We start from the raw sequence: 23,572 nt of genomic DNA, 5'->3' as shown, positions 1-23,572 counted from the left end.
GGGATGGCAACTGGACAGGAAAAGCACAGAGAGTGCATGGATTCCATCAATGTGGAGACCCCCAATCCATAAACCTAACCCTAACCCTAAAGCCCAGTATCTGTCATCAGAGGTGACTCCACTTCACTGTCGGGACTGGAGAGAGCGGCACAAACTGAAATAAGTCAATATTTGAACTATCTCATCCTGTGTCCTGAATCTTTTCACTAAATCCATTTGTTTATACAAACGCATACACTACATTGCCAAAAGTATTCGCTCACCTGCCTTGACTCGCATATGAATTTCAGTGCCATCCCATTCCTAGCCTATGGGGTTCAATATGACATGGGTCCACCCTTTGCAGCTCTAACAGCTTCAACTCTTCTGGGAAGGCTGTACACAAGGTTTAGGAGTGTGTTCATGGGAATTTTGGACCATTCTTGCAGAAGCGCTTTTGTGAGGTCACACACTGATGTTGGACAGAAGGCCTGGCTCTCAGTCTGCGCTCTAATTCATCCAAAGGTGTTCTATGGGGTTGAGGTCAGGACTGTGTGCAGGCCAGTCCAGTTCATCCACACCAGACTCTGTCCTCCATGTCCAAATGGACCTTGCTTTGTGCACTGGTGCACAGTCATGTTGGAAGAGGAAGGGGCCGGCTCCAAACTGTTCCCACAAAGTTGGGAGCATGGAATTGTCCAAAATGTCTTGGTCTGCTGAAGCATTCCCAGTTCCTTTCACTGGAACTAAGGGGCCCAGCCCAGCTCCTGAAAACAACCCCACACCATAACCCCCCCTCCACCAAACTTTACCCTTGGCACAATGCGGTCCGACAAGTATCGTTCTCCTGGCGACCGCCAAACCCAGACCCGTCCATCAGATCGCCAGATGGAGAAGCGCGATTGGTCACTCCAGAGAAGGCTCCTCCACTGCTCTACAGTCCAGTGGTGGCGTGCTTTACTCCGGCGCTTTGCATTGCACTTGGTGATGTATGGCTTGGATGCAGCTGCTCAGCCATGGAAACCCATTCCATGAAGCTCTCTGTGCACTGTTCTTGAGCTAATCTGAAGGACACATGAAGTTTGGAGGTCTGTAGCCATTGACTCTGCAGAAAGTTGGCCACCTCTTCGCATTCTGCGTCTCAGCATCCGCTGACCCCGCTCCGTCAGTTTCCGTGGCCTACCACTTCGTGGCTGAGTTGCTGTCGTTCCCAAACACTTCCACTTTCTTACAATCCAGCTGACAGTTGACTGTGGAATATTTAGGAGCGAGGAAATTTCACGACTGGATTTGTTGCACAGGTGGCATCCTATCACAGTTCCACGCTGGAATTCACTGAGCTCCTGAGAGAGACCCATTCTGTCACAAATGTTTGTAAAAGCAGTCTGCATGCCTAGGGCTGGATTTAATACACCTGTGGACATGGAAGGGACTGGAACAGCTGAGTCTGATTATTTGGATGGGGGAGACAATACTTTTGGCAATATAGTGTATTTCCCACCTCTGTTTTCAATAATAACATCGTACACACCAGATGGTTTTCGTAAGTTTTCTTCTACTCAAACAATTGTTATCAGTCATTGGTTTTGGTCTTGGCAGGTGTTTAGGACTTACAGGGTTAATAAAACACACACAGTTGTGTTGATAACTAATTTCATTGTACACACAATGACAATAAAGGCTTTTCTATAATCAGCCACTTCCTGAACTAAAGTAGCGGCGTAGCTAACAAACCAAAGAATTCAATAAAACTAAACTGTAGAGATGGTAACTATTTGAATTTCTACTGCACAGTTGGATATTTTGACATGGGATCTATGGAGTTTGACTCACTTAGACCTCTCCCCCCCAGTGGCTGTTCTGCTGACTGCAGGTTTGGATTCAGTATTTCAGATCTGGAGGTTGCTCCTTGGTGTAAATACAGTAACAGGAGCACAGCAGATACCTCCTCTACTGTGAGAATGAGGTATAACAGGACAGGTCACAATTGCTAGCTAGTTAGCATGCTAACTTAAGCCACCGTATCTATGGTACAGCATTGTGATATTTATACACACTGATATATTTCACTTTTTGTTCTTATTCATGTCTTTTTTTATATTGAATTCAAACACTTTTTCTAAAATGTTTACCTCCTTCTCAAATTTGATCCACAAAAGTCACATGATGGAAACATTAATGACAGGAAGAGCTGAACCTCAGGAGATCAATCCTGTCCATATCATGTCATCTGTTCCCAAAGGTCCAGACCCAGATCCTGGGAACTCAGGATTCCTGGTCCCGTTTCCATTCTGGGCGGAACGGTCTGAGACTCAGGCTGTTTTCAGGACTTAAACCACATCCGGATCACATCAGGATGTTGGAACCAGAACCATGTTCATTTAAGAGGTTTCATTCAAAAACTGCATTGGAAAGAAAGTCAGAATAGAGTCAAATGTTTGATTATTTTGTTTATTTTGATGATTGTTTTGTTCCTTTTTGCATTTTTTCCCTCATTCTGACAATCACTTAGTTCAGTTTCTGCTAGTTTTTGTCCATTTTATTTAATCACATTCATTCTTTGTGAATTTTAATTAGTTTTGTAAATTATTGTGTTCCTTCTTTTACACTTTTTTTCATTGTGTTGATCGACAGAAATGAGCAAAAGCAAAATGATCCTTTTGACTCTTGGCTCTGTGGCAATGTCCACACAGGTCCTTAAGGACGGCCGAGCTCAGATCCTCAAGCTGTCATGTAGGGTTTGGGTTAGGGTTAATCCTAACCCTGACCCGTCATATAAAATCACACTGAGAAGAATGAATGGTAGCTGGCGCACACACCCAAAAGTCCAAATGCTACTGCTTCTTCTATCAAGGAATGTTCACCTAATCCCTGGGCCCATTCTCCAACAAGCCCAATGTCTCGTTACAACAAAAGACATCAGTCTGATGCAGATCTCATCTCCAGTGACTGAATCTCCCCAGCTTGCAGTGAAATCTGTAACAATCCTGCAACTCACCCCTCAGGCTCTGGTGCCACCGGAAGGCATTTGCATTAATGGGGTCGGCGCGGGTGCTGCTTCTGGGGTTCGGGTGTTCAGGGTAGCATCCCATCAGCAGGATGGGACGAAGGAGGTACAGACACATGAACAAACTCACTCAACCATTGTCACTAGATTCAACTCACCAGACAGTAAGAATCTACATGTGCCATGGAGCGAGCAAGGCTAACACAACAACCAGTGTTCTCTTCTGGAGGATGGGTGGTGAGCTCTGCACTTTGTCATCGAACACAAACCGGAACACTCCAAGGATGTTGTCGCTGACACTGGGGTGAGTCCTGAGGCTCATGGTTGTGCACTCAAGCTGGCAATGACAGACGGTAACCACGAGGACAAGCGTGGGACAGTAGGCAAATGTAAACAAAACACGGAAACAAATGAGGGACAAAACAGCCTCCCGTCTTTGTGCAAACTAAAAACAAAGTGTGCTCAAACTCTTTCAACTGTAAATCATGCACAAGTCATTTGGAACCCTGACTGAAAACCTTAAGGCTTACTGGGTCGTCTTCGATGTGCCCAGGGTTAGGGTTAGCCCCTTCTGGCCATTCTAACAGGTGGTGAGTGCATCAGAAACTGGGAAGACCCTGACCACGACACAAAGCCCAGCCTCCTGCACCAAAGGCAGTCCACATTTATTATAGCCTTTATTGTTTTACTGTCACTGAGTTCAAATAGAACACATTGGTATGTACAGACGATGAGCTTTTGACATGAATTAGTGTCATAATTCTGAGTAAAATTATGTTGTGTTTATGGATGAATGGTACGGGGGGGTCTTGTCTTCCTTAGATACCCCACATCTACAGGACCGGGCCTGCTTGGAGACCAGCCACCCACAGCAGTTTGGATTTAGGCCTAAATATTCCACAGAAATGGCTAACTGATATCTTAGGGTTAGGGTTAGGGTCTGTTGGTCAAGGCACATGTCGTGGGGACAATGTCCTTGGACCTCCAAAAGGCTTTTCACACTGTCCACTACAGTTCAAATGTTGTACACTGTCTACAGATGCCATTCGGTGGTTTAAATCATATCTGGAGGAAAGACAGCTATGTGTCAAAATAAATGAGGAGAAATCCCAACTTCTCACTAACAGCATGGGAGTACCAAAGGAGTCTGTACTTGGACCATTGTTGTTCACCATGTATATCAATGACCTGTCGCTAAGTTGTCCAGGTGGCAGCTGCCAGATGTACGCTGATGATACTGTCATCTATGCATCTGCCAAAACAGCTAGCGAAGCAGCTGACCACCTGACCCAATGGCTTCAGAATGTCACTATTTAGCTGAAGTTGTCTCATGTAACCCTGAATGTCAAGAATACAGTTTCTAAGTGCATTTCTATTTGTAATAAGCCTGTGAACCATCTGTTTGAGGTAAAGATTAACAATGAAATAATGACTGTGGTGAACTAGGTCCAATATTTGGGACTCATACTAGATAAGAACTTAAAATTTGATAAACAAGTACAGTTCATCTGCAAGAAGGTTAACTCAAACTTCAACTGTTTTTGTTTAATCAGCAGAGACCTGTCATGTAAAGCACACTATGATTCTCTCTCATTTGTCTAATTGTGTCGCTTCATGGTCACAAGCTTCCCAAGTCACTCTCAAACCTGGAATAACAATATACAAACAGGAAATAGAAACGATGGATAAGAAACCAATGAGATGGCACCACTGTGGCATCCTGACAAAACACAACCTTGCATTACAAAACTTCATATTTTACTGTAACATCAAACTGGATTTTCAATGTTTACACCATTATGTCCCAACCCCGTTTTCTGCACTGGTAAAAAGGCAGAGCTCAAGCCAAGTCAATCCACCAGCCTCCTCCAACAGGGACTGATTTATTCCCAGGTACAGAACATGATTTGGATAGTCTGCCTATTCAGTAAAAGGAGTGAATTCATGGAAGTCTAGACCCACTCACCTGACTGGGGTTAGGGTTAACCTAACCCTAACCCTAACCCCAGACTGATGCAAATGCTTTGAACAGAGCATGGCTAAAAACAAACCAACAGTGCTTACACGTATAGACACAGAATATTAGTACAATTTTTATTATTACTATTTTTATTGTTCTGATCATGTATTTAGTTTGTTTTCTTTCTTACTGTTGATTATATATATGCCCTGCATTTTAGAAAAGCCGCCTATGGACTGGTGTTGAAAACTAGTACATGTGTTGTTTGGGACACCCAATATACTGCTGATGTCCACATCATATATACTGACAGTCAATAGAAACTTTGAGGTCTAAATGTCTGCATATTTTTACTTGTAGGGGGTTGTAATTATTCATTGTGGATTTATTGATGACTTAGTGCTGGGGTAGTTCAGATAATGATGAGTTGTCATGGTTCATTGCACATGGGTTGGTCTCTATGATGTATGTGCACAATCTGAGGATTGGTTTTGAAGGCCTATATAAAGGCCCAGAAAAGGCCACCATTGTTAGTCCAGTCAACGGCATCATGGCACGTCTATCACCTGAACAATGTCTGCGGGTTGGACCTGGGTATGGTGGAGGCCGCTTTGAGTCCAGGCCTATGGATGGGCTGTTCCCAAACCTGGTGGAACACCACAACACCACAGGCTCTGTTGACCACAGACCGCATAGTCCAGGACCAGGACCACAACACCACAGGCTCTGATGACCATAGACCGCCTGCATCGAACCAAACGGAGGCCATACCCAGTATTGACTGTTGTGAATTTGTGTTTGGCAGGTGCCATTTACTTTTGTAAAGTTTTTTGTTTTGAAATTATTCTTGAAACTTTAGATTTGTGTTTCTGTATGCCAGTATCCTAAACAAATGAGTTATATAAAAAAATTCCAGTTTAGGATTTCAAAATAAAAATTATGTCGAAAAATATGGTCTCAAAGTTTTCATTGACTGTGAGTGTACATGAAATTCAACTAAATTGACTTTGCTTACGGACGTTTTAAGTTTCTACATCATCATACCATGATTCTCCACCATGTTGAAGGACTCAGGTCCAGGTTTTGTTCTGGAAGATAAAGATCTGAGAATGCATCAAAAACACCAAGTGTCAAAACAAAGTCCAGACTGAATTATTGATGTAGGAGCCAACGGACACTGGTCACATGTTAATACCAGGTTTTAAACACTGGTCTTATGTTGTGATTCATTACATCTAGGAGATGGGATGACCTTGGATGGGATTGATCATTATATTATGTATCCATTTGAAATGTCCTGTCCGTATTTTACAGGATTGGATTTCTTCCAGTCCATGTGTAGTGATTCTTGATGTTTTTTTGGTCTAGACCATTGCTGAAGAAATAATGATGTGAAATTAAATCTGAATTTTTTCCTCAGGTCTTGATATATTTGTGGTTTGCATCTATATAATAGAATATCATCTACATACAAGGATATTTGGGGATTTAATGGGCTGGTCCAGATTCTGCAGTTCAGTTGGAACTCGACTACATTTTGGGACTCATATCATGGTTTGGAATTCTACGTTGTCGTGGTAGAGACATCTTTATCACATGGTTTGGTTTGACTAAACCAAAAAGCCAAACCATCACCTGCTTCTCCTGTAAACACGACTGATATCTAACAACTGTCACCTCACGCCGCCACTTTGGACACCAGCGCTCCGTTGGCCGGGGAGGTCGGAGGGGAGGGGCTTTTGAGGCGTAGAGGCTCTCCGGGTACCACCAGGGCCACCACGTTCTCCTTCTTGGAGAGCCAGAAAGCCGGGTACAGTGGCTCCAGGAACTCGGCCTCGTAGCGGTGGATGAGTGTCACGCCATCACCAATACCGTAGAAGGCCAGCAGCCCTCGAGTGTAATCCACGTAGATGCCGATGCGCGTGAACTTCTGCACACTGAGCGGCGTCTCCACGTCGCCGTGCCATGCCGAGAAGGTGCGTCCATTCCACTGCAGACACCATGAGAAATTGTTTCCTGTGATGCAGCAGTTGCTCTCGCTGCCTTTGCGGTCGATGCTCTTGTAGGTCACACCCACATGCGTGCCCTCACCGCTGATGTCTGCCTCGAAATAATGGCGTCCCAGGTAGAAGCTCTCTGATGCCAGGACCTGCCGCCAGTGCTCGAAACGCTCCGGGACATCTGCGTAGGGATGCTGCCACGGCGTGGTGTTGGTCACCTTCTGGTTGTCCTCCGTTAGACGCAGGAACTTATGTGCCGTCTGGCCGTCGAAGCTGACGAGGGCGGAGTCTGACAGAGGTTGACAAAAGACAGGTGGAGTTTGAGAACAAGACTCCAATTACTGTTTAGATCGTAATGGTCTGGACTGGTCTGGGTCTTGTACAGTCCGAAGGGCATAACCCTAACCCTACAGTCTGTATATATGATAGATTATTAAAGCGTATGTCTGATAGATTATAGATTATAAAAGTGTATGTTTGATAGATTACAGACTATTAAACGATATGTTTGGTAAGATTATAAACTGTAAATCTGTATGTTTGATAGATTATAGATTATTAATCCATGTTTGATAGATTATGAATCCATATGTTTGTTAGTATTTCTTCTCTATTATTGACCTGTACCATCATGTCTTCTATTATTGACCTGTACCATCATGTCTTCTCCACTCTGGTTGAATCACTCACATTTGAGAAAGTCATCATGCGTCACTGGATCCGGTAGAGACATGTTGTGTTTTGCTGCCACGATGGCCTGGACAGTAGTCTTTATTCCCATTTTATCTGGAATCAAAGAACAATAGGGTTCAAATATTAAAAATAAAACCCAAGAACCTGCAGCAATTTTTCAGATCATTAATGTATCAGTGATGAGGAGTTCATCACTATCTGAAACTCAATGGTCCAATCCCAGTTCAGCCCTTAGCCCCTTACCCTTACTCCTCAGCCCTTGCACTTGACAGTACCCCTTGAGATGGAGCTGCAAGGGTTAGTGGCATAAACATTCCCTTATAAAATGGTCCAACCCTTCCAGACCTGTTCAGTCATCAGCAGTCATTGATGCCTCTGTTAAAAGATATCCTAACTTTGGCCCCTCCCCCTGCCCCGCCCCCTTTAATGGTCCAACCCTTCCAGACCTGTTCAGTCATCAGCAGTCATTGATGCCCTTCCTAACTAAGATATCCTAACTTTGGCCCCTCCCCTTGCCCCTCCCCCTTTAATGCTACAAGAACAGAGTCATCCCTGCCTATCTTCAAGAAGCTCCTGAAGACCCAGCTCTTCCGAGAGCACCTCCTGTCCTAGCACTTTCAAACATTCCATTTTAAATATTCTAATAAGGTTTTTCCCAGGACAACCACAGATTCTTTCACGATTATCTCTGGACCTGCTGCGGTGGTCCGGCCTCTTCCCTGCCCTCATCATCACCACTCACTTATCCTCAACCGCCTCCATGTGTCTCCCCCTACTCCCCCCTTCTCCCCCTCTCCCCCAGTCCCTATCTCTATCGCTCTCTCTTTTTCCCCTTCTCTACTCTCTCTCTTTAACCCCAACTGGTCAAGGCAGACGGCCATCCTCCAGGAGTCTGGGTCTGCTCGAGGTTTCTGCCTGTTAAAGGGAAGTTTTTCCTCGCCACTGTCACCAGTCACAAGTGTTTGCTCCAGGAGGATTCTGTTGGGTTTCTGTAGAATTGACTTAGAGTCTGGTTTTGACCAACTCTATATATAAAATGTCAAGAGATAACTTTTTTGTGATCTGGCGCTATATAAATAAAATTTGATTGATTGAGTGATTTAATTGGTTTTCCCCTGTAAGTCGCTTTGGAAAAAAGCGTCTGCCAAATGCGTAAACATAATGCTGTCAGCAGCTGGAACTGTCTGGTCCATGGGTTTCGGTCGTCTTTTTGCATCTATCAACCACAAACCGCAGAAATGCAATCTATAACACGTTGAAACGGCATTAAACAGACGATCAAATGATTAAGTTGTTTACATTTGTGTTTCTTTCATCACTACTGCACTTTTTTTGCTGCGTCAACCTCCATCAGACCGATGATTTGAACTGAATTATGGGAGATTTCTTTTACATCTCCATTCATAGTGTGTTCCTGAAAATCTCCATTTCAAGGGCTTCACAGCTTAGCCCCTCCCCTCTGACTAATTTAAAATCCTGGACAACACGAACCCTTCACGTGAACACGCAACACGGTGGGGGAGGAGTAAGGGGGAGGGACCAAGGGGGAGGGGCCAAGGGCTGAATCTAATCCAGATCTTCACATTTTCACCCCAGTGATGAACATTTGATACTTCAATTCATCACTTTAATAACATTTATTTCAATTTTGTGAAGATTGACCATTCACTTTAGTTGATTATTTAGTTGAATTAGTTGATTATTTTTATAATTCTTGATTCATTATTGTTCTTGATGATTTTATCTTCATTTTGTCAGTTTTCTTTATTTTTTTAGTTTGTACTTCTGTGATCCATTTGTTGAATTTTTTATTATTATTATTATTATTATTATTATTTTGTTACTTTTTGTTAATTTTTTATTCATTTGTTGTTGGGTTTTTTTGGGGGGGGGTTTGTTTTCTTGATCTGTTTATTGGTTATTTTCTTTATTTTTTGGATTATATTATTACCTTTTGTTCATTTTTTATTTGTTTGTTGTTGGGTTGTTGTTTTTTTTTTTGGGGGGGGGGTTCGTTCTTGATCCATTTATTAGTTATTTTCTTTATTTTTTGTTACTTGGTATTTCATCTTTCAGTTTCAGGCTTGTGCTGGTGTTCTGTATTTGCGTTTCGGGCTTGTGTCGGTGCCCTAACCCTAATCCTGTGGTGGTAGATCAGGTGTTTGTCTCCCTCTGGTCATGTGACCAGGTCTGGATGACTCCAGCTTTGTGCTGGGCTGGTTTTTCTAACAGCGTTGTGGTATTTTTAGCCCAGGTGATCCTCCGCCTCCACACACATTCCTCACATGCATGAACACGCCCGTCCGTCACTCACCGTTGGAACACGTCTGTTTGAGTTTCTGTGCATAGGAGGAAACCAGCGCTCGGCACAGCTCATCAGTGGAGTCGACGATGACCCGGCTGAAGGAGGCCAGGCTGTCGGTCAAACCGATGGAGACGCCGGGGAGGGAAACATCAGCCGCCTCCTTCCTCCACTCCGAGTATTCCTGAAAAATTCCAGCACCAAATACCAGGAAGGACAGAAAAATGGACACAAATGTCACAAACACGTACTGTGGAGTATTTTGTTCATTTTTATTCATGTAGTTGATTGTGTTTTCAGTTTTTTTTAGTTTTTTTTTTTTTCATTAATGTTCTTTGATTAATTTGTCTAATTTATTTATTTATTTTTAATTTTTTAATTTTTTTTTTTTTATTTTCTTCCTTTTGGCAATTGTGTCTTTATTGTTGTACCTTTTTTTGGCCAGTTTCTTAATTTCTTCGTTTACTAATGATTCGTTATTGTCCATTTTCTTCATTATTTTGTACAGTTTTGTTCTGTTTTATTATACTGTCATTTTTTTCCTTAATGATTTAATTTATTCATTAATTTAATACTTTTTGCTACTTTTGATTATTTCTTTATTGTCTTTACTTGTTCAAATATTGCTCTGTTCATTGTTTTTTCCTCCTTTTTTTGGGTATTTTGTTCATCTTTATTTAGTTGGTTTTATGCTTTTTGGTCCATTTTGTTTAATATTTTTCCCATTTCTGATTGATGCTCTTTGACTATTTTGTACATTTTTGTCTGTTTTGCTGATTGTGGCTTTTTTTTCCTCATTTTTGGTTCATTTTTGTTCATTGTTTCTTCATGTTTGTACCTCTTTATTGGTTGGATTGTTGGTAACTATCAGAGGAAAAGCATCACATGACCCCATCTGAGGATGCCAGGACTGACTGGACCTATTTCATTCTTTAGCGCTGATCAACTCAAAAAAAGCAGCTCAATCCCTTTGGATGAATTATCTGTTGCTTGTAATGTTTGATTGTATTGTTGAGGCTCTTAATAAAGTTTGTTTAAAAATACGGTAAGTGTACGGCGACAGCAGAAAGACAGATGTGACTGAACAATGGGTTGGATTCCACTCAGGATGGTGGGTCAGTGAACGCCTCCTGGTCTGGGTCTGGGTTAGGGTCAGTGAACACCCCCTGGTCTTGGTTAGGGTCAGTGAACGCCTCCTGGTCTGGGTTAGGGTCAGTGAACGCCACCTGGTCTGGGTTACAGTCAGTGAACACCTCCTGGTCTGGGTTAGGGTCAGTGAACACCTCCTGGTCTGGGTTAGGGTCAGTGAACGCCTCCTGGTCTGGGTCTGGGTTAGGGTCAGTGAACACCCCCTGGTCTTGGTTAGGGTCAGTGAACATCTCCTGGTCTGGGTTAGGGTCAGTGAACACCTCCTGGTCTGGGTTAGGGTCTGGGTTAGTTGGTGTGGTGGTTTACCTGCAGGAAGTCCACATGGTTGTGGTTCCTGGTGATCCGGTCCACCTGGGCCTGGGTCTTCTTCAGGTCCGTACACCTGTGCTCCAGGTGGACCCGGATCCCCTGGGCCTGCTTCAGTGCCTGCTGCTCCTCCCCCTCCAGGATCTCCGTCACCTCCTTCTTGGCTTTTTCCACCGACGCCTGGAGCCGATCAAAGGAGGAGGAGATGACGGAGCGAACCTCCGACACAGAGTTCTGAAAAGGAGATGAAGAGACACCTTTAACCTTTAACCTAGAGGAGGAGAAGGAAGGAGGAGGTAGAGGAAGAGGAGGAAGAAGAGGAGGAGGAGGACGAGGAGGAGGAAGAAGAAACAGATCAGATCTGCCCCTCCTCCTCCAGTCGTACCTTCTTCTTGTTCGTTTGTTTGTTTTACCTCTATGCAGACACTGTTGACCTGTAGTTTGTTTGTTTGTTTCACCTCTATGCAGACACTGTTGACCTGTAGTTTGTTTGTTTGTTTGTTTTACCTCTATGCAGACACTGTTGACCTGTAGTTTGTTTGTTTGTTTGTTTTACCTCTATGCAGACAGTGTTGACCTGTAGTTTGTTTGTTTGTTTGTTTACCTCTATGCAGACAGTGTTGACCTGTAGTTTGTTCGTTTGCTTGCTTGTTTGTTTACCTCTATGCAGACAGTGTTGACCTGTAGTTTGTTTGTTTGTTTGTTTACCTCTATGCAGACAGTGTTGACCTGTAGTTTGTTCGTTTGCTTGCTTGTTTGTTTACCTCTATGCAGACAGTGTTGACCTGTAGTTTGTTTGTTTGTTTGTTTACCTCTATGCAGACAGTGTTGACCTGTAGTTTGTTTGTTTGTTTGTTTACCTCTATGCAGACAGTGTTGACCTGTAGTTTGTTTGTTTGCTTGCTTGTTTGTTTACCTCTATGCAGACAGTGTTGACCTGTAGTTTGTTCGTTTGCTTGCTTGTTTGTTTACCTCTATGCAGACAGTGTTGACCTGTAGTTTGTTTGTTTGTTTGTTTACCTCTATGCAGACAGTGTTGACCTGCAGTTTGTTTGTTTGTTTGTTTACCTCTATGCAGACAGTGTTGACCTATAGTTTGTTTGTTTGCTTGCTTGTTTGTTTACCTCTATGCAGACAGTGTTGACCTGTAGTTTGTTCGTTTGCTTGCTTGTTTGTTTACCTCTATGCAGACAGTGTTGACCTGTGGTTTGTTTGTTTGTTTGTTTACCTCTATGCAGACAGTGTTGACCTGTAGTTTGTTTGTTTGCTTGCTTGTTTGTTTGTTTACCTCTATGCAGACAGTGTTGACCTGTAGTTTGTTTGTTTGTTTGTTTACCTCTATGCAGACAGTGTTGACCTGTAGTTTGTTCGTTTGCTTGCTTGTTTGTTTACCTCTATGCAGACAGTGTTGACCTGTAGTTTGTTTGTTTGTTTGTTTACCTCTATGCAGACAGTGTTGACCTGTAGTTTGTTCGTTTGCTTGCTTGTTTGTTTACCTCTATGCAGACAGTGTTGACCTGTAGTTTGTTTGTTTGTTTGTTTACCTCTATGCAGACAGTGTTGACCTGTAGTTTGTTTGTTTGTTTGTTTACCTCTATGCAGACAGTGTTGACCTGTAGTTTGTTTGTTTGCTTGCTTGTTTGTTTACCTCTATGCAGACAGTGTTGACCTGTAGTTTGTTCGTTTGCTTGCTTGTTTGTTTACCTCTATGCAGACAGTGTTGACCTGTAGTTTGTTTGTTTGTTTGTTTACCTCTATGCAGACAGTGTTGACCTGCAGTTTGTTTGTTTGTTTGTTTACCTCTATGCAGACAGTGTTGACCTATAGTTTGTTTGTTTGCTTGCTTGTTTGTTTACCTCTATGCAGACAGTGTTGACCTGTAGTTTGTTCGTTTGCTTGCTTGTTTGTTTACCTCTATGCAGACAGTGTTGACCTGTGGTTTGTTTGTTTGTTTGTTTACCTCTATGCAGACAGTGTTGACCTGTAGTTTGTTTGTTTGCTTGCTTGTTTGTTTGTTTACCTCTATGCAGACAGTGTTGACCTGTAGTTTGTTCGTTTGCTTGCTTGTTTGTTTACCTCTATGCAGACAGTGTTGACCTGTAGTTTGTTTGTTTGCTTGCTTGTTTGTTTGTTTACCTCTATGCAGACAGTGTTGACCTGTAGTTTGTTTGTTTGTTTGTTTGTTTACCTCTATGCAGACAGTGTTGACCTGTAGTTTGTTGATGGCGTTCTCCGCCGCTGCCACCGTCTTTTTCATCTCCGTCTGTTTGTCCATCAGTTCCTTCTGAGGGCACACAGACATGTCAAAGACCTTGGACCGGTTAGACCAGGGTTAGGGTTAGACCAGGGTTAGGAACAGGGTTAGGGTTAAGTCCGTTGGTCTTTTTAATCCAGCCCACCTCAGATAGGTCCAGAATCCATATTTGATGTGAATGATTGAATGATTGCATTCATTTGACTTGTAATGACAGGCATTTGACCACCAGGTGGCGCATTAGGAGCCTGAGCCACTTGGTGTTCTCACTTTTCTACTGCTCAGAACCATGTGCAGCAACGTCAAAGAACAGAAAAGTGGACAGTGAGTGTTTAATAAGGAATGGAACCCTAAATACTGTTTTCCTGCAGTCTGCTCAAAGGCTGTTTGTCTGATTTGACAATAACCTGTTGCAGTTTTAAAGGAATACATCAGCCGTCACTTTTCCACCAAGCATGCTAATTATGCTAACAACATGTCAACATAAGAATGGACGGCTACCGCTCATAGGTTGGTAGCTAGCTTACAGGCTCAGCAAAACCCCTTTATCCGAACAGCTTCCATCCAAGAATCAAACAGCAAGACGAGTTCTTTACTGGCATTAAATGAGCAAAAGCCAAAAGCCTTTGTCTGAAGGGGAATTTGTCAAAGAGTGAAAGTAGAGACAGCAAGTGTTTATGTCCTGAGAGCAAAGACACATTTGAACACATGAGCTCATCAGACAGGACAGTGACTCACCATGTTGAACTACTGACGAAAATTTAACTGTCAAGCTAAACAAAAAAGCGGAGTCATTTCCATTCTAGTCTTTGGCACTGGACGAAAGCAGTGACATAAAGGACAGCGCTCAGCTTTGAATTATTAACAGAGGGATTCATGAACATTTGGAGATAACGGAGGAGTTTTAGGAGATGGAATCACTAAAAGGAAAAACACGGAGAGGATTTCTATAAGAGTGTGTCAGTGGTCATACAGAGGCACCAGTTACCATGGAGTAGACTGGCCAACGTTAGTACAGATGGATCAGCAAATCTGACGGAAAAAACGTCCAGGACAGGCTGAAAGAGGAGCACCTGAGCAGGAGCTCCTTTTCCTACACTGCACAGTTCACCAGGAAACACTGTGGAAACCTGTGTGTCAGCTGGACCACGGAGTGAAGCCAGTAGTGAAATTCGTTCACTTTATCGGAGCGAGGGGACTTCAGCATCATCAGTTTATTCATTTTCTTGAATAAACTGAGGCTGATCTCAGAGACGTGCTTTACCATTCTAATGTCCACTGGTTCAGTTTGGGAAAGTATGTCAACGAGTGTGAGAGCTCAAACAGATGAGTTCATTTTTGGAGAACACTGACAGTTTTCCTGAACTGAATGACACAGATGTGCTTTGTGATGGCGCTTTTCCTGTGGACATACGGACACACATGAACGAGCTGAACATGAAGCTACAAGAGAAAAACCTGTTTGTGCATGAAATGAGAGCAGGCGCCAGAGCCTTCCAGACCAAGTAGTTTTATGTTAAAGCACATGTCAGATCAGTCATTGGTTCATTTCCCCACACCGGCTACGTTAAAAGAGCAAAAAGCAACATGTGAACAAATGCAGGAAATACTGGATGAGCTGCATGAAGAATTCTGCTGACGGTTCTGTGATTTTGGAAAAATGGACCAGTCACTTCAGCTGGTGTCATGTCTGCCTCACAGGGTTAGGGTTAGGAACAGGGTTAGGGTTAGGGTTGACCCTGAAACGGTGCCACAGAAAGTTACAGTTGGAACTGACTGATCTCCAATGTGACATGGTGTTAAAGCAGAAGTTCAACTCCTTTAAACTGGATAAGTTTTGTGCTTCATTAAGTTCAGCCAAATCTCCAAACATCCAGAAGATGGAACAGAGGATGCTGCTGTTGTTTGGCTCTACATATGTCAGTGAACAGACTTTTGATGAACACCAACAGAGCACCCACAGATGAACACCTCAGATCTGTTCTGAGAACTGACACCCTAACCCAACACCAGACTTCCATGCACTCGTAAAAATGGCTGATCAACTACACTGTTCCACTAAAGGTTTATTAACACTGGAATGTTTTTTTCTGTTTATGTTTGATATGTACTCTTAACAAATGTGTTTTTTATATGTATTGTATCTTGTGCTGACTGCCCGTCTGTCACTTTTTAAAAGTCAACATGGCCCCCTGAGCCAAAAAAACCACCCCTGGTTTAGACCCTGGGACACGTCAGACAATTTGGACCCAGATTAGACCATTTACATCATCAATAATCATCACATATTGATCGGGATCAGTGTAAACGGGGTCTTTGATTTGACTGACTGAGGTTCTGAACCAAACCCAGACCAGACCAGAACCCTGAACCCATGTGGACAACCCCAGACCATGTGGTCTTTATGTGGTCTGTGTTAAATGTGGTCTGGATGTGGTCTGTATATGGTCTGTATGTGGTCTGTGTTGGATGTGGTCTGTATGTGGTATTTGTTAATGTGGTCTGTATGTGGTTTGTGTTGGATGCGGTCTGGATGTGGTATTTGTTAATGTGGTCTGTATGTGGTCTGTGTTGGATGTGGTCTGTGTTGGATGTGGTCTGTATGTGGTTTGTATGTGGTCTGTGTTGGATGTGGTCTGTATGTGGTATTTGTTAATGTGGTCTGTATGTGGTCTGTGTTGGATGTGGTCTGTATGTGGTTTGTATGTGGTCTGTGTTGGATGTGGTCTGGATGTAGTCTGCATGTGGTCTGTGTTGGATGTGGTCTGGATGTGGTCTGTGTTGGATGTGGTCTGTATGTGGTCTGTGTTGGATGTTGTCTGTATGTGGTCTGTGTTGGATGTGGTCTTTATGTTGTCTGTGTTGGATGTGGTCTGTGTTGGATGTGGTCTGTATGTGGTCTGTGTTGGATGTGGTCTGTATGTGGTTTGGATGTGGTCTGTGTTGGATGTGGTCTGTATGTGGTCTGTGTTGGATGTGGTCTGTATGTGGTCTGTGTTGGATGTGGTCTGGATGTGGTCTGTGTTGGATGTGGTCTGTATGTGGTCTGTGTTGGATGTGGTCTTTATGTTGTCTGTGTTGGATGTGGTCTGTGTTGGATGTGGTCTGTATGTGGTCTGTGTTGGATGTGGTCTGTATGTGGTCTGTGTTGGATGTTGTCTGTATGTGGTCTGTGTTGGATGTGGTCTTTATGTTGTCTGTGTTGGATGTGGTCTGTGTTGGATGTGGTCTGTATGTGGTCTGTGTTGGATGTGGTCTGTATGTGGTTTGGATGTGGTCTGTGTTGGATGTGGTCTGTGTTGGATGTGGTCTTTATGTTGTCTGTGTTGGATGTGGTCTGTGTTGGATGTGGTCTGTATGTGGTCTGTGTTGGATGTGGTCTGTATGTGGTTTGGATGTGGTCTGTGTTGGATGTGGTCTGTATGTGGTCTGTGTTGGACCTGCCTGGATGCGGTGCCGGGCCTCCTCCACAGGGACGGTCTTGTGTCCTCGGTGGTCTTCAGACACACAGTCCTGGCAGACGCAGTGGCTGTCGGCCTGGCAGAACAGCTCCAGGGGCCTCTTGTGGGTCTCGCAGGTCCGCCTCTCAATGTCCCTCAGTGGCTCCAGCAGGCGGTGGTTCTGGAACTTGGGGTTCTCCAGGTGCGGCCGGAGGTGGGGCTGGCAGTACGACACCAGGCAGGTGAGGCAGGACTTGACGGCCCGGCGGGGGGTCTCCATGCAGGAGTCGCAGACCACGTCGTCGGGCCCCAGAGGCTCCTCCTCCTCAGGCTTGTCGGGGTCTTCGTACTCCTTCAGATACTCCGGGATCTGGGTCTCCTCCGTGGTCTTGGGGTCTTCACTATCCTCTTTGGTTTTAGTTTCGGTGCTGGTCTGTGGAACTTTAGCAGGACTCTGGAGGGTCTCAGGTGGACTTTGTGGGTCTGGACTCTGGAGGGTCTCAGGTGGACTCTGTGGGTCTAGACTCTGAAGGGTCTCAGGTGGACTCTGGGGGGTCTCGGTTGGACTCTGGATGGTCTCAGGTGGACTCTGGGGGGTCTCACGTGAACTCTGGTCCCTGTTCCGCTCAGATTCTGTGGTTAAAGTAGTTTTTCATCATCTTCATTCTTTACGTTGTTTTTTTCTTGTTTTTCATTTTGATCCAAATTTCCATCTTTGTCTTTTTCTATTATCGTCACATTTTTGTCTCTTATTCTTATTGTATCTTTAACAGCGTTCCCACCTTTAAAAACCAAATTGAAGAAGTTTTCAACTAAACATACCTGAGTCAAACCAGAAAACCATTAGCTTTGACACATTTCACATGTTTTACTGTTTTTACTGTTACCCCTTAAAAACCCAAACGTCCACCTTTAACCCTTAAACACCCAAACGTCCACCTTTAACCCTTAAAAACCCAAATGTCCACCTTTAACCCTTAATGACCCAAACGTAAACCTTTAACCCTTAAAGACCCAAACATCCACCTTTAACCCTTAAACACCCAAACGTCCACCTTTAACCCTTAAAAACCCAAATGTCCACCTTTAACCCTTAATGACCCAAACGTAAACCTTTAACCCTTAAAGACCCAAACATCCACCTTTAACCTTTAAACACCCAAACGTCCACCTTTAACCCTTAAAGACCCAAACGTCCACCTTTAACCCTTAAACACCCAAACGTCCACCTTTAACCCTTACAGACCCAAACGTCCACCTTTAACCCTTAAAAACCCAAACATCCACCTTTAACCCTTACAGACCCAAACGTCCACCTTTAACCCTTAAAAACCCAAAAGTCCACCTTTAACCCTTAAACACCCAAACGTCCACCTTTAACCCTTAAACACCCAAACGTCCACCTTTAACCCTTACAGACCCAAACGTCCACCTTTAACCCTTAAAAACCCAAACGTCCACCTTTAACCCTTAAACACCCAAACGTCCACCTTTAACCCTTAAAGACCCAAACGTCCACCTTTAACCCTTAAACACACAAACGTCCACCTTTAACCCTTAAACACCCAAACGTCCACCTTTAACCCTTAAAAACCCAAATGTCCACCCTTAACCCTCACAGACCCAAACGTAAACCTTTAACTCTTAAAGACCCAAATGTCCACCTTTAACCTTTACAGACCCAAACATCCACCTTTAACCCTTTCAGACTCAAATGTCCACCTTTAACCCTTAAAGACCCAAACGTCCACCTTTAACCCTTAAACACCCAAACATCCACCTTTAACCCTTAAACACCCAAACGTCCACCTTTAAACCTTACAGACCCAAACGTCCACCTTTAAACCTTACAGACCCAAACGTCCACCTTTAACCCTTAAAGACCCAAACGTCCACCTTTAACCCTTACCGACCCAAACGTCCACCTTTAACCCTTAAAGACCCAAACGTCCACCTTTAACCCTTAAAGACCCAAACGTCCACCTTTAACCCTTACAGACCCAAACGTCCACCTTTAACCCTTACAGACCCAAACGTCCACCTTTAACCCTTAAAGACCCAAACGTCCACCTTTAAACCTTACAGACTGAATAGTGTTAAACTGTGAAGTTGCTAACGTTTGGCTCTTATTGTAACAACCACTCCTGTTCCTGTTTCACACAAACCACTGCTTTCAATCTGACTCAGTAATAAAGTCAGGCTTAGTTAGACTCAATCTGACTCAATAAAGTCAGGCTTAGTTAGACTCAATCTGACACAATAATAAAGTCAGGCTTAGTTAGATTCAATCTGACTCAATAATAAAGTCAGGCTTAGTTAGATTCAATCTGACTCAAGAATAAAGTCAGGCTTAGTTAGATTCAATGTGACTCAATGATAAAGTCAGGCTTAGTTAGATTCAATCTGACACAATAATAAAGTCAGGCTTAGTTAGATTCAATCTGACTCAATAATAAAGTCAGGCTTAGTTAGATTCAATCTGACTCAAGAATAAAGTCAGGCTTAGTTAGATTCAATCTGACTCAATAATAAAGTCAGGCCAAGTTAGATTCAATCTGACTCAGGAATAATGTCAGGCTTAGTTAGATTCAATCTGACACAGTAATAAAGTCAGGCTTAGTTAGATTCAATCTGACTCAATAATAAAGTCAGGTTCAGTTAGATTAATCTGACACAATAATAAAGTCAGGCTTGGTTAGACTCAATCTGACACAATAAAGTCAGGCTAAATTAGATTCAATCTGACACAATAATAAAGTCAGGCTTAGTTACATTCAATCTGACACAATAATAAAGTCAGGTTTAGTTAGATTCAATCTGACACAATAATAACGTCAGGTTTAGTTAGAATCAATCTGACTCAATGATAAAGTCAGGCTTAGTTAGATTCAATCTGACTCAATAATAAAGTCTGGTTTAGTTAGATTAATCTGACACAATAGTAAAGTCAGGCTTAGTTACATTCAATCTGACACAATAATAAAGTCAGGTTTAGTTAGATTCAATCTGACACAATAATAAAGTCAGGCTTAGTTAGATTCAATCTGACTCAATAATAAAGTCAGGCTTAGTTAGATTCAATCTGAATCAATAATAAAGTCAGGCTTAGTTAGCTTCAATCTGACTCAAGAATAAAGTCAGGCTTAGTTAGATTCAATCTGACACAATAATGAAATCAATCTTAGTTAGATTCAATCTGACTCAATAAAGTCAGGCTTAGTTAGATTCAATCTGACTCCATAATAAAGTCAGGCTTAGTTAGATTCAATCTGACTCAAGAATAAAGTCAGGCTTAGTTAGATTCAGTCTGACTCAATAATAAAGTCAGGCTTAGTTAGACTCAATCTGACTCAAGAATAAAGTCAGACTTAGTTAGATTCAATCTGACACAGTAATAAAGTCATGCTTAGTTAGATTAATCTGACACAATAATAAAGTCAGGCTTGTTTAGATTAATCTGACACAATAATAAAGTCAGGCTTGGTTAGATTAATCTGACACAATAATAAAGTCAGGCTTGGTTAGATTCAATCTGACACAATACTAAAGTCAGGCTTGGTTAGATTCAATCCGACACAATAAAGTCAGGCTTAGTTAGATTCAATCTGACACAATACTAAAGTCAGGCTTAGTTAGATTCAATCTGACACAATACTAAAGTCAGGCTTAGTGAGATTCAATCTGACACAATACTAAAGTCAGGCTTAGTTAGATTCAATCTGACACAATACTAAAGTCAAGCTTAGTTAGATTCAATCTGACACAATACTAAAGTCAGGCTTAGTTCTTCACATTGAAGAAAAACAGTAAAAACTGCTAAATTCGAGTCTGTTTTGGAAAGTCCAGGTATCAGCGACAGGAGACAAATAAAACCAAAAAGAGGAGCAAAAGGATCCAGGTCTGTGTCCTGTGTGGACTCACCTGGACAGGTGTGGTTCTGGGTCCAGGTCTGTGTCCTGTGTGGACTCACCTGGACAGGTGTGGTTCTGGGTCCAGGTCTGTGTCCTGTGGTGGACTCACCTGGACAGATGTGGTTCTGGGTCCAGGTCTGTGTCCTGTGTGGACTCACCTGGACAGGTGTGGTTCTGGGTCCAGGTCTGTGTCCTGTGTGGACTCACCTGGACAGGTGTGGTTCTGGGTCCAGGTCTGTGTCCTGTGGTGGACTCACCTGGACAGATGTGGTTCTGGGTCCAGGTCTGTGTCCTGTGTGGACTCACCTGGACAGGTGTGGTTCTGGGTCCAGGTCTGTGTCCTGTGTGGACTCACCTGGACAGGTGTGGTTCTGGGTCCAGGTCTGTGTCCTGTGGTGGACTCACCTGGACAGGTGTGGTTCTGGGTCCAGGTCTGTGTCCTGTGTGGTGGACTCACCTGGACAGGTTTTGGTTCTGGGTCCAGGTCTGTGTCCTGTGGTGGACTCACCTGGACAGGTGTGGTTCTGGGTGTAGGTCTGATCTGGATCTGCCATGTCAGCTGCTCTTACACTTTGCCAGCAGGTTTAAATAGAACTGGTCTGAATAGAACTGGTCTAGACAGAACTGGTCTAAACAGAACTGGTCTGGCTGCTGTTCCTGGATCTGCACAGGAGGCTCTGACACACCTAACCCTGACACCAGGCACACTGACTCCTCCTGTAGACCAGCTCCTCCCCCCAGTTCCTCCTCCTGTAGACCAGCTCCTCCCCCCAGTTCCTCTTCCTGTAGACCAGCTCCTCCCCCCAGCACCTCATCCTGTAGACCAGCTCCTCCCCCCAGTTCCTCCTCCACATGGAAGTAGATCACACACAGCTGTCATCACAACACCACCCTGGATCATGTGATCATCCAGATCATGTGACACCCCCCCCCCCCCCCCCCAGTGTTTGAGGAGCATCCTGCAGATGAAGGCACTACTGCTCACATTCTGTCTGAACAACCCAAACCCAAACCCTAACCCCCTAAACCCCTAACCCCCTAAACCCCTAACCCTAACCCTGATGATTAATCCAAACTGCTTCCTCTTCCACATGTGACAAAAACATCCAGGAAACATAAAGACGCTTCAGAAGAGAAACACTGCCCCCTGGTGACCGCACACCCAAACTACACAAAACACAAACACTGCCCCCTGGTGACCGCACACCCAAACTACACAAAACACAAACACTGCCCCCTGGTGACCGCACACCCAAACTACACAAAACACAAACACTGCCCCCTGGTGACCGCACACCCAAACTACACAACACACAAACACTGCCCCTGGTGACCGCACACCCAAACTACACAAAACACAAACACTGCCCCTGGTGACCGCACACCCAAACTACACAAAACACAAACACTGCCCCTGGTGACCGCACACCCAAACTACACAAAACACAAACACTGCCCCCTGGTGACCGCACACCCAAACTACACAACACACAAACACTGCCCCTGGTGACCGCACACCCAAACTACACAAAACACAAACACTGCCCCTGGTGACCGCACACCCAAACTACACAAAACACAAACACTGCCCCTGGTGACCGCACACCCAAACTACACAACACACAAACACTGCCCCTGGTGACCGCACACCCAAACTACACAACACACAAACACTGCCCCTGGTGACCGCACACCCAAACTACACAACACAAACACTGCCCCTGGTGACCGCACACCCAAACTACACAACACACAAACACTGCCCCCTGGTGACCGCACACCCAAACTACACAAAACACAAACACTGCCCCTGGTGACCGCACACCCAAACTACACAAAACACAAACACTGCCCCTGGTGACCGCACACCCAAACTACACAACACACAAACACTGCCCCCTGGTGACCGCACACCCAAACTACACAAAACACAAACACTGCCCCTGCTGAAGCCCCCAGACCATCAGATACAGATGAAAATTGAAACTTCAATAGAAAAACACATTAATTAAAAGGACAGAAAATGTGATGTTTCCACCGGAATGAAAAAACAGAAACAAAAACAAAAACAGGAAATCTGAATAAAAATCAGATTTGGAGTTTAGTTAGTTTAGTTTTACTTGTATTTTATTAAACATATGAAAACACATGGATGGATTTTATAATAAAAACCGGTTCTGTGGTCAAAAGTCCACTCTGACACCGAAAAAAAAACTGACGCCCATTGACCCTAACACTTACCCTTACCCTAATGCTTACCCTTACCCTAATACTTACCTTTACCCTAACCCTACCTTAATGCCTACCCTAACCCTACCCTAATGCTTATCCTAAACCTGCCCTAATGCTTACCCTTACCCTACCCTAATGCCTACCCGAACCCTAACCCTAATGCTTAACCCTTATCCTAACCCTACCCTAATGCTTAACCTTACCCTAATCCTACCTTAATGTTTAACCCTAACCCTACACTAATGCTTACCCTAAAGCTAATGCTTACCCTTAACCTAACCCATTGGTCAATAAATGTTCAGGAGTCAAACATAAGGGAACATTAAAAATATGTCAAAC

The 23,572-nt window shown here is 43.7% G+C and overlaps 1 protein-coding gene across 2 annotated transcripts; it reads right to left on the bottom strand.

Moving 5' to 3' along the window:
• Positions 1 to 2,077: 2,077 nt before the first annotated feature.
• trim16 (tripartite motif containing 16) lies at positions 2,078 to 21,706 on the bottom strand. Of its 2 annotated transcripts, XM_030130448.1 has the most exons (8): positions 21,631 to 21,706; positions 21,510 to 21,585; positions 17,095 to 17,723; positions 13,585 to 13,680; positions 11,397 to 11,630; positions 9,954 to 10,125; positions 7,637 to 7,732; positions 2,078 to 7,235 (listed from the first exon to the last, which is right to left on the bottom strand). In XM_030130448.1, exons 2-8 carry the CDS (start codon positions 21,553 to 21,555, stop codon positions 6,625 to 6,627), a joined length of 1,884 nt encoding a protein of 627 aa, XP_029986308.1. In that variant the 5' UTR covers positions 21,556 to 21,585; positions 21,631 to 21,706; the 3' UTR covers positions 2,078 to 6,624. The 2 variants fall into 2 exon arrangements, with proteins under 2 accessions (XP_029986308.1, XP_029986307.1); XM_030130447.1 differs by having other exon boundaries at positions 21,510 to 21,684.
• Between the last annotated feature and the right edge of the window lie 1,866 nt (positions 21,707 to 23,572).

This window comes from Sphaeramia orbicularis, unplaced genomic scaffold (genome assembly GCF_902148855.1).
Source record: "Sphaeramia orbicularis unplaced genomic scaffold, fSphaOr1.1, whole genome shotgun sequence".
Classification (NCBI taxonomy): domain Eukaryota; kingdom Metazoa; phylum Chordata; class Actinopteri; order Kurtiformes; family Apogonidae; genus Sphaeramia; species Sphaeramia orbicularis.
This window is presented reverse-complemented; position numbering and strand designations above follow the sequence as displayed.

Excerpts from the sequence above, each read along its gene's own strand:
- trim16 (XM_030130448.1), bottom strand. The coding sequence starts at position 21,555 with ATGGCAGATCCAGATCAGACCTACACCCAGAACCACACCTGTCCAG. Across the intron at positions 17,724-21,509 it reads CCAGAACCACACCTGTCCAG|AATCTGAGCGGAACAGGGAC; the intron begins GTGAGTCCACCA and ends CTTTAACCACAG. Across the intron at positions 10,126-11,396 it reads ACCATGTGGACTTCCTGCAG|GAATACTCGGAGTGGAGGAA; the intron begins GTAAACCACCAC and ends GGAATTTTTCAG.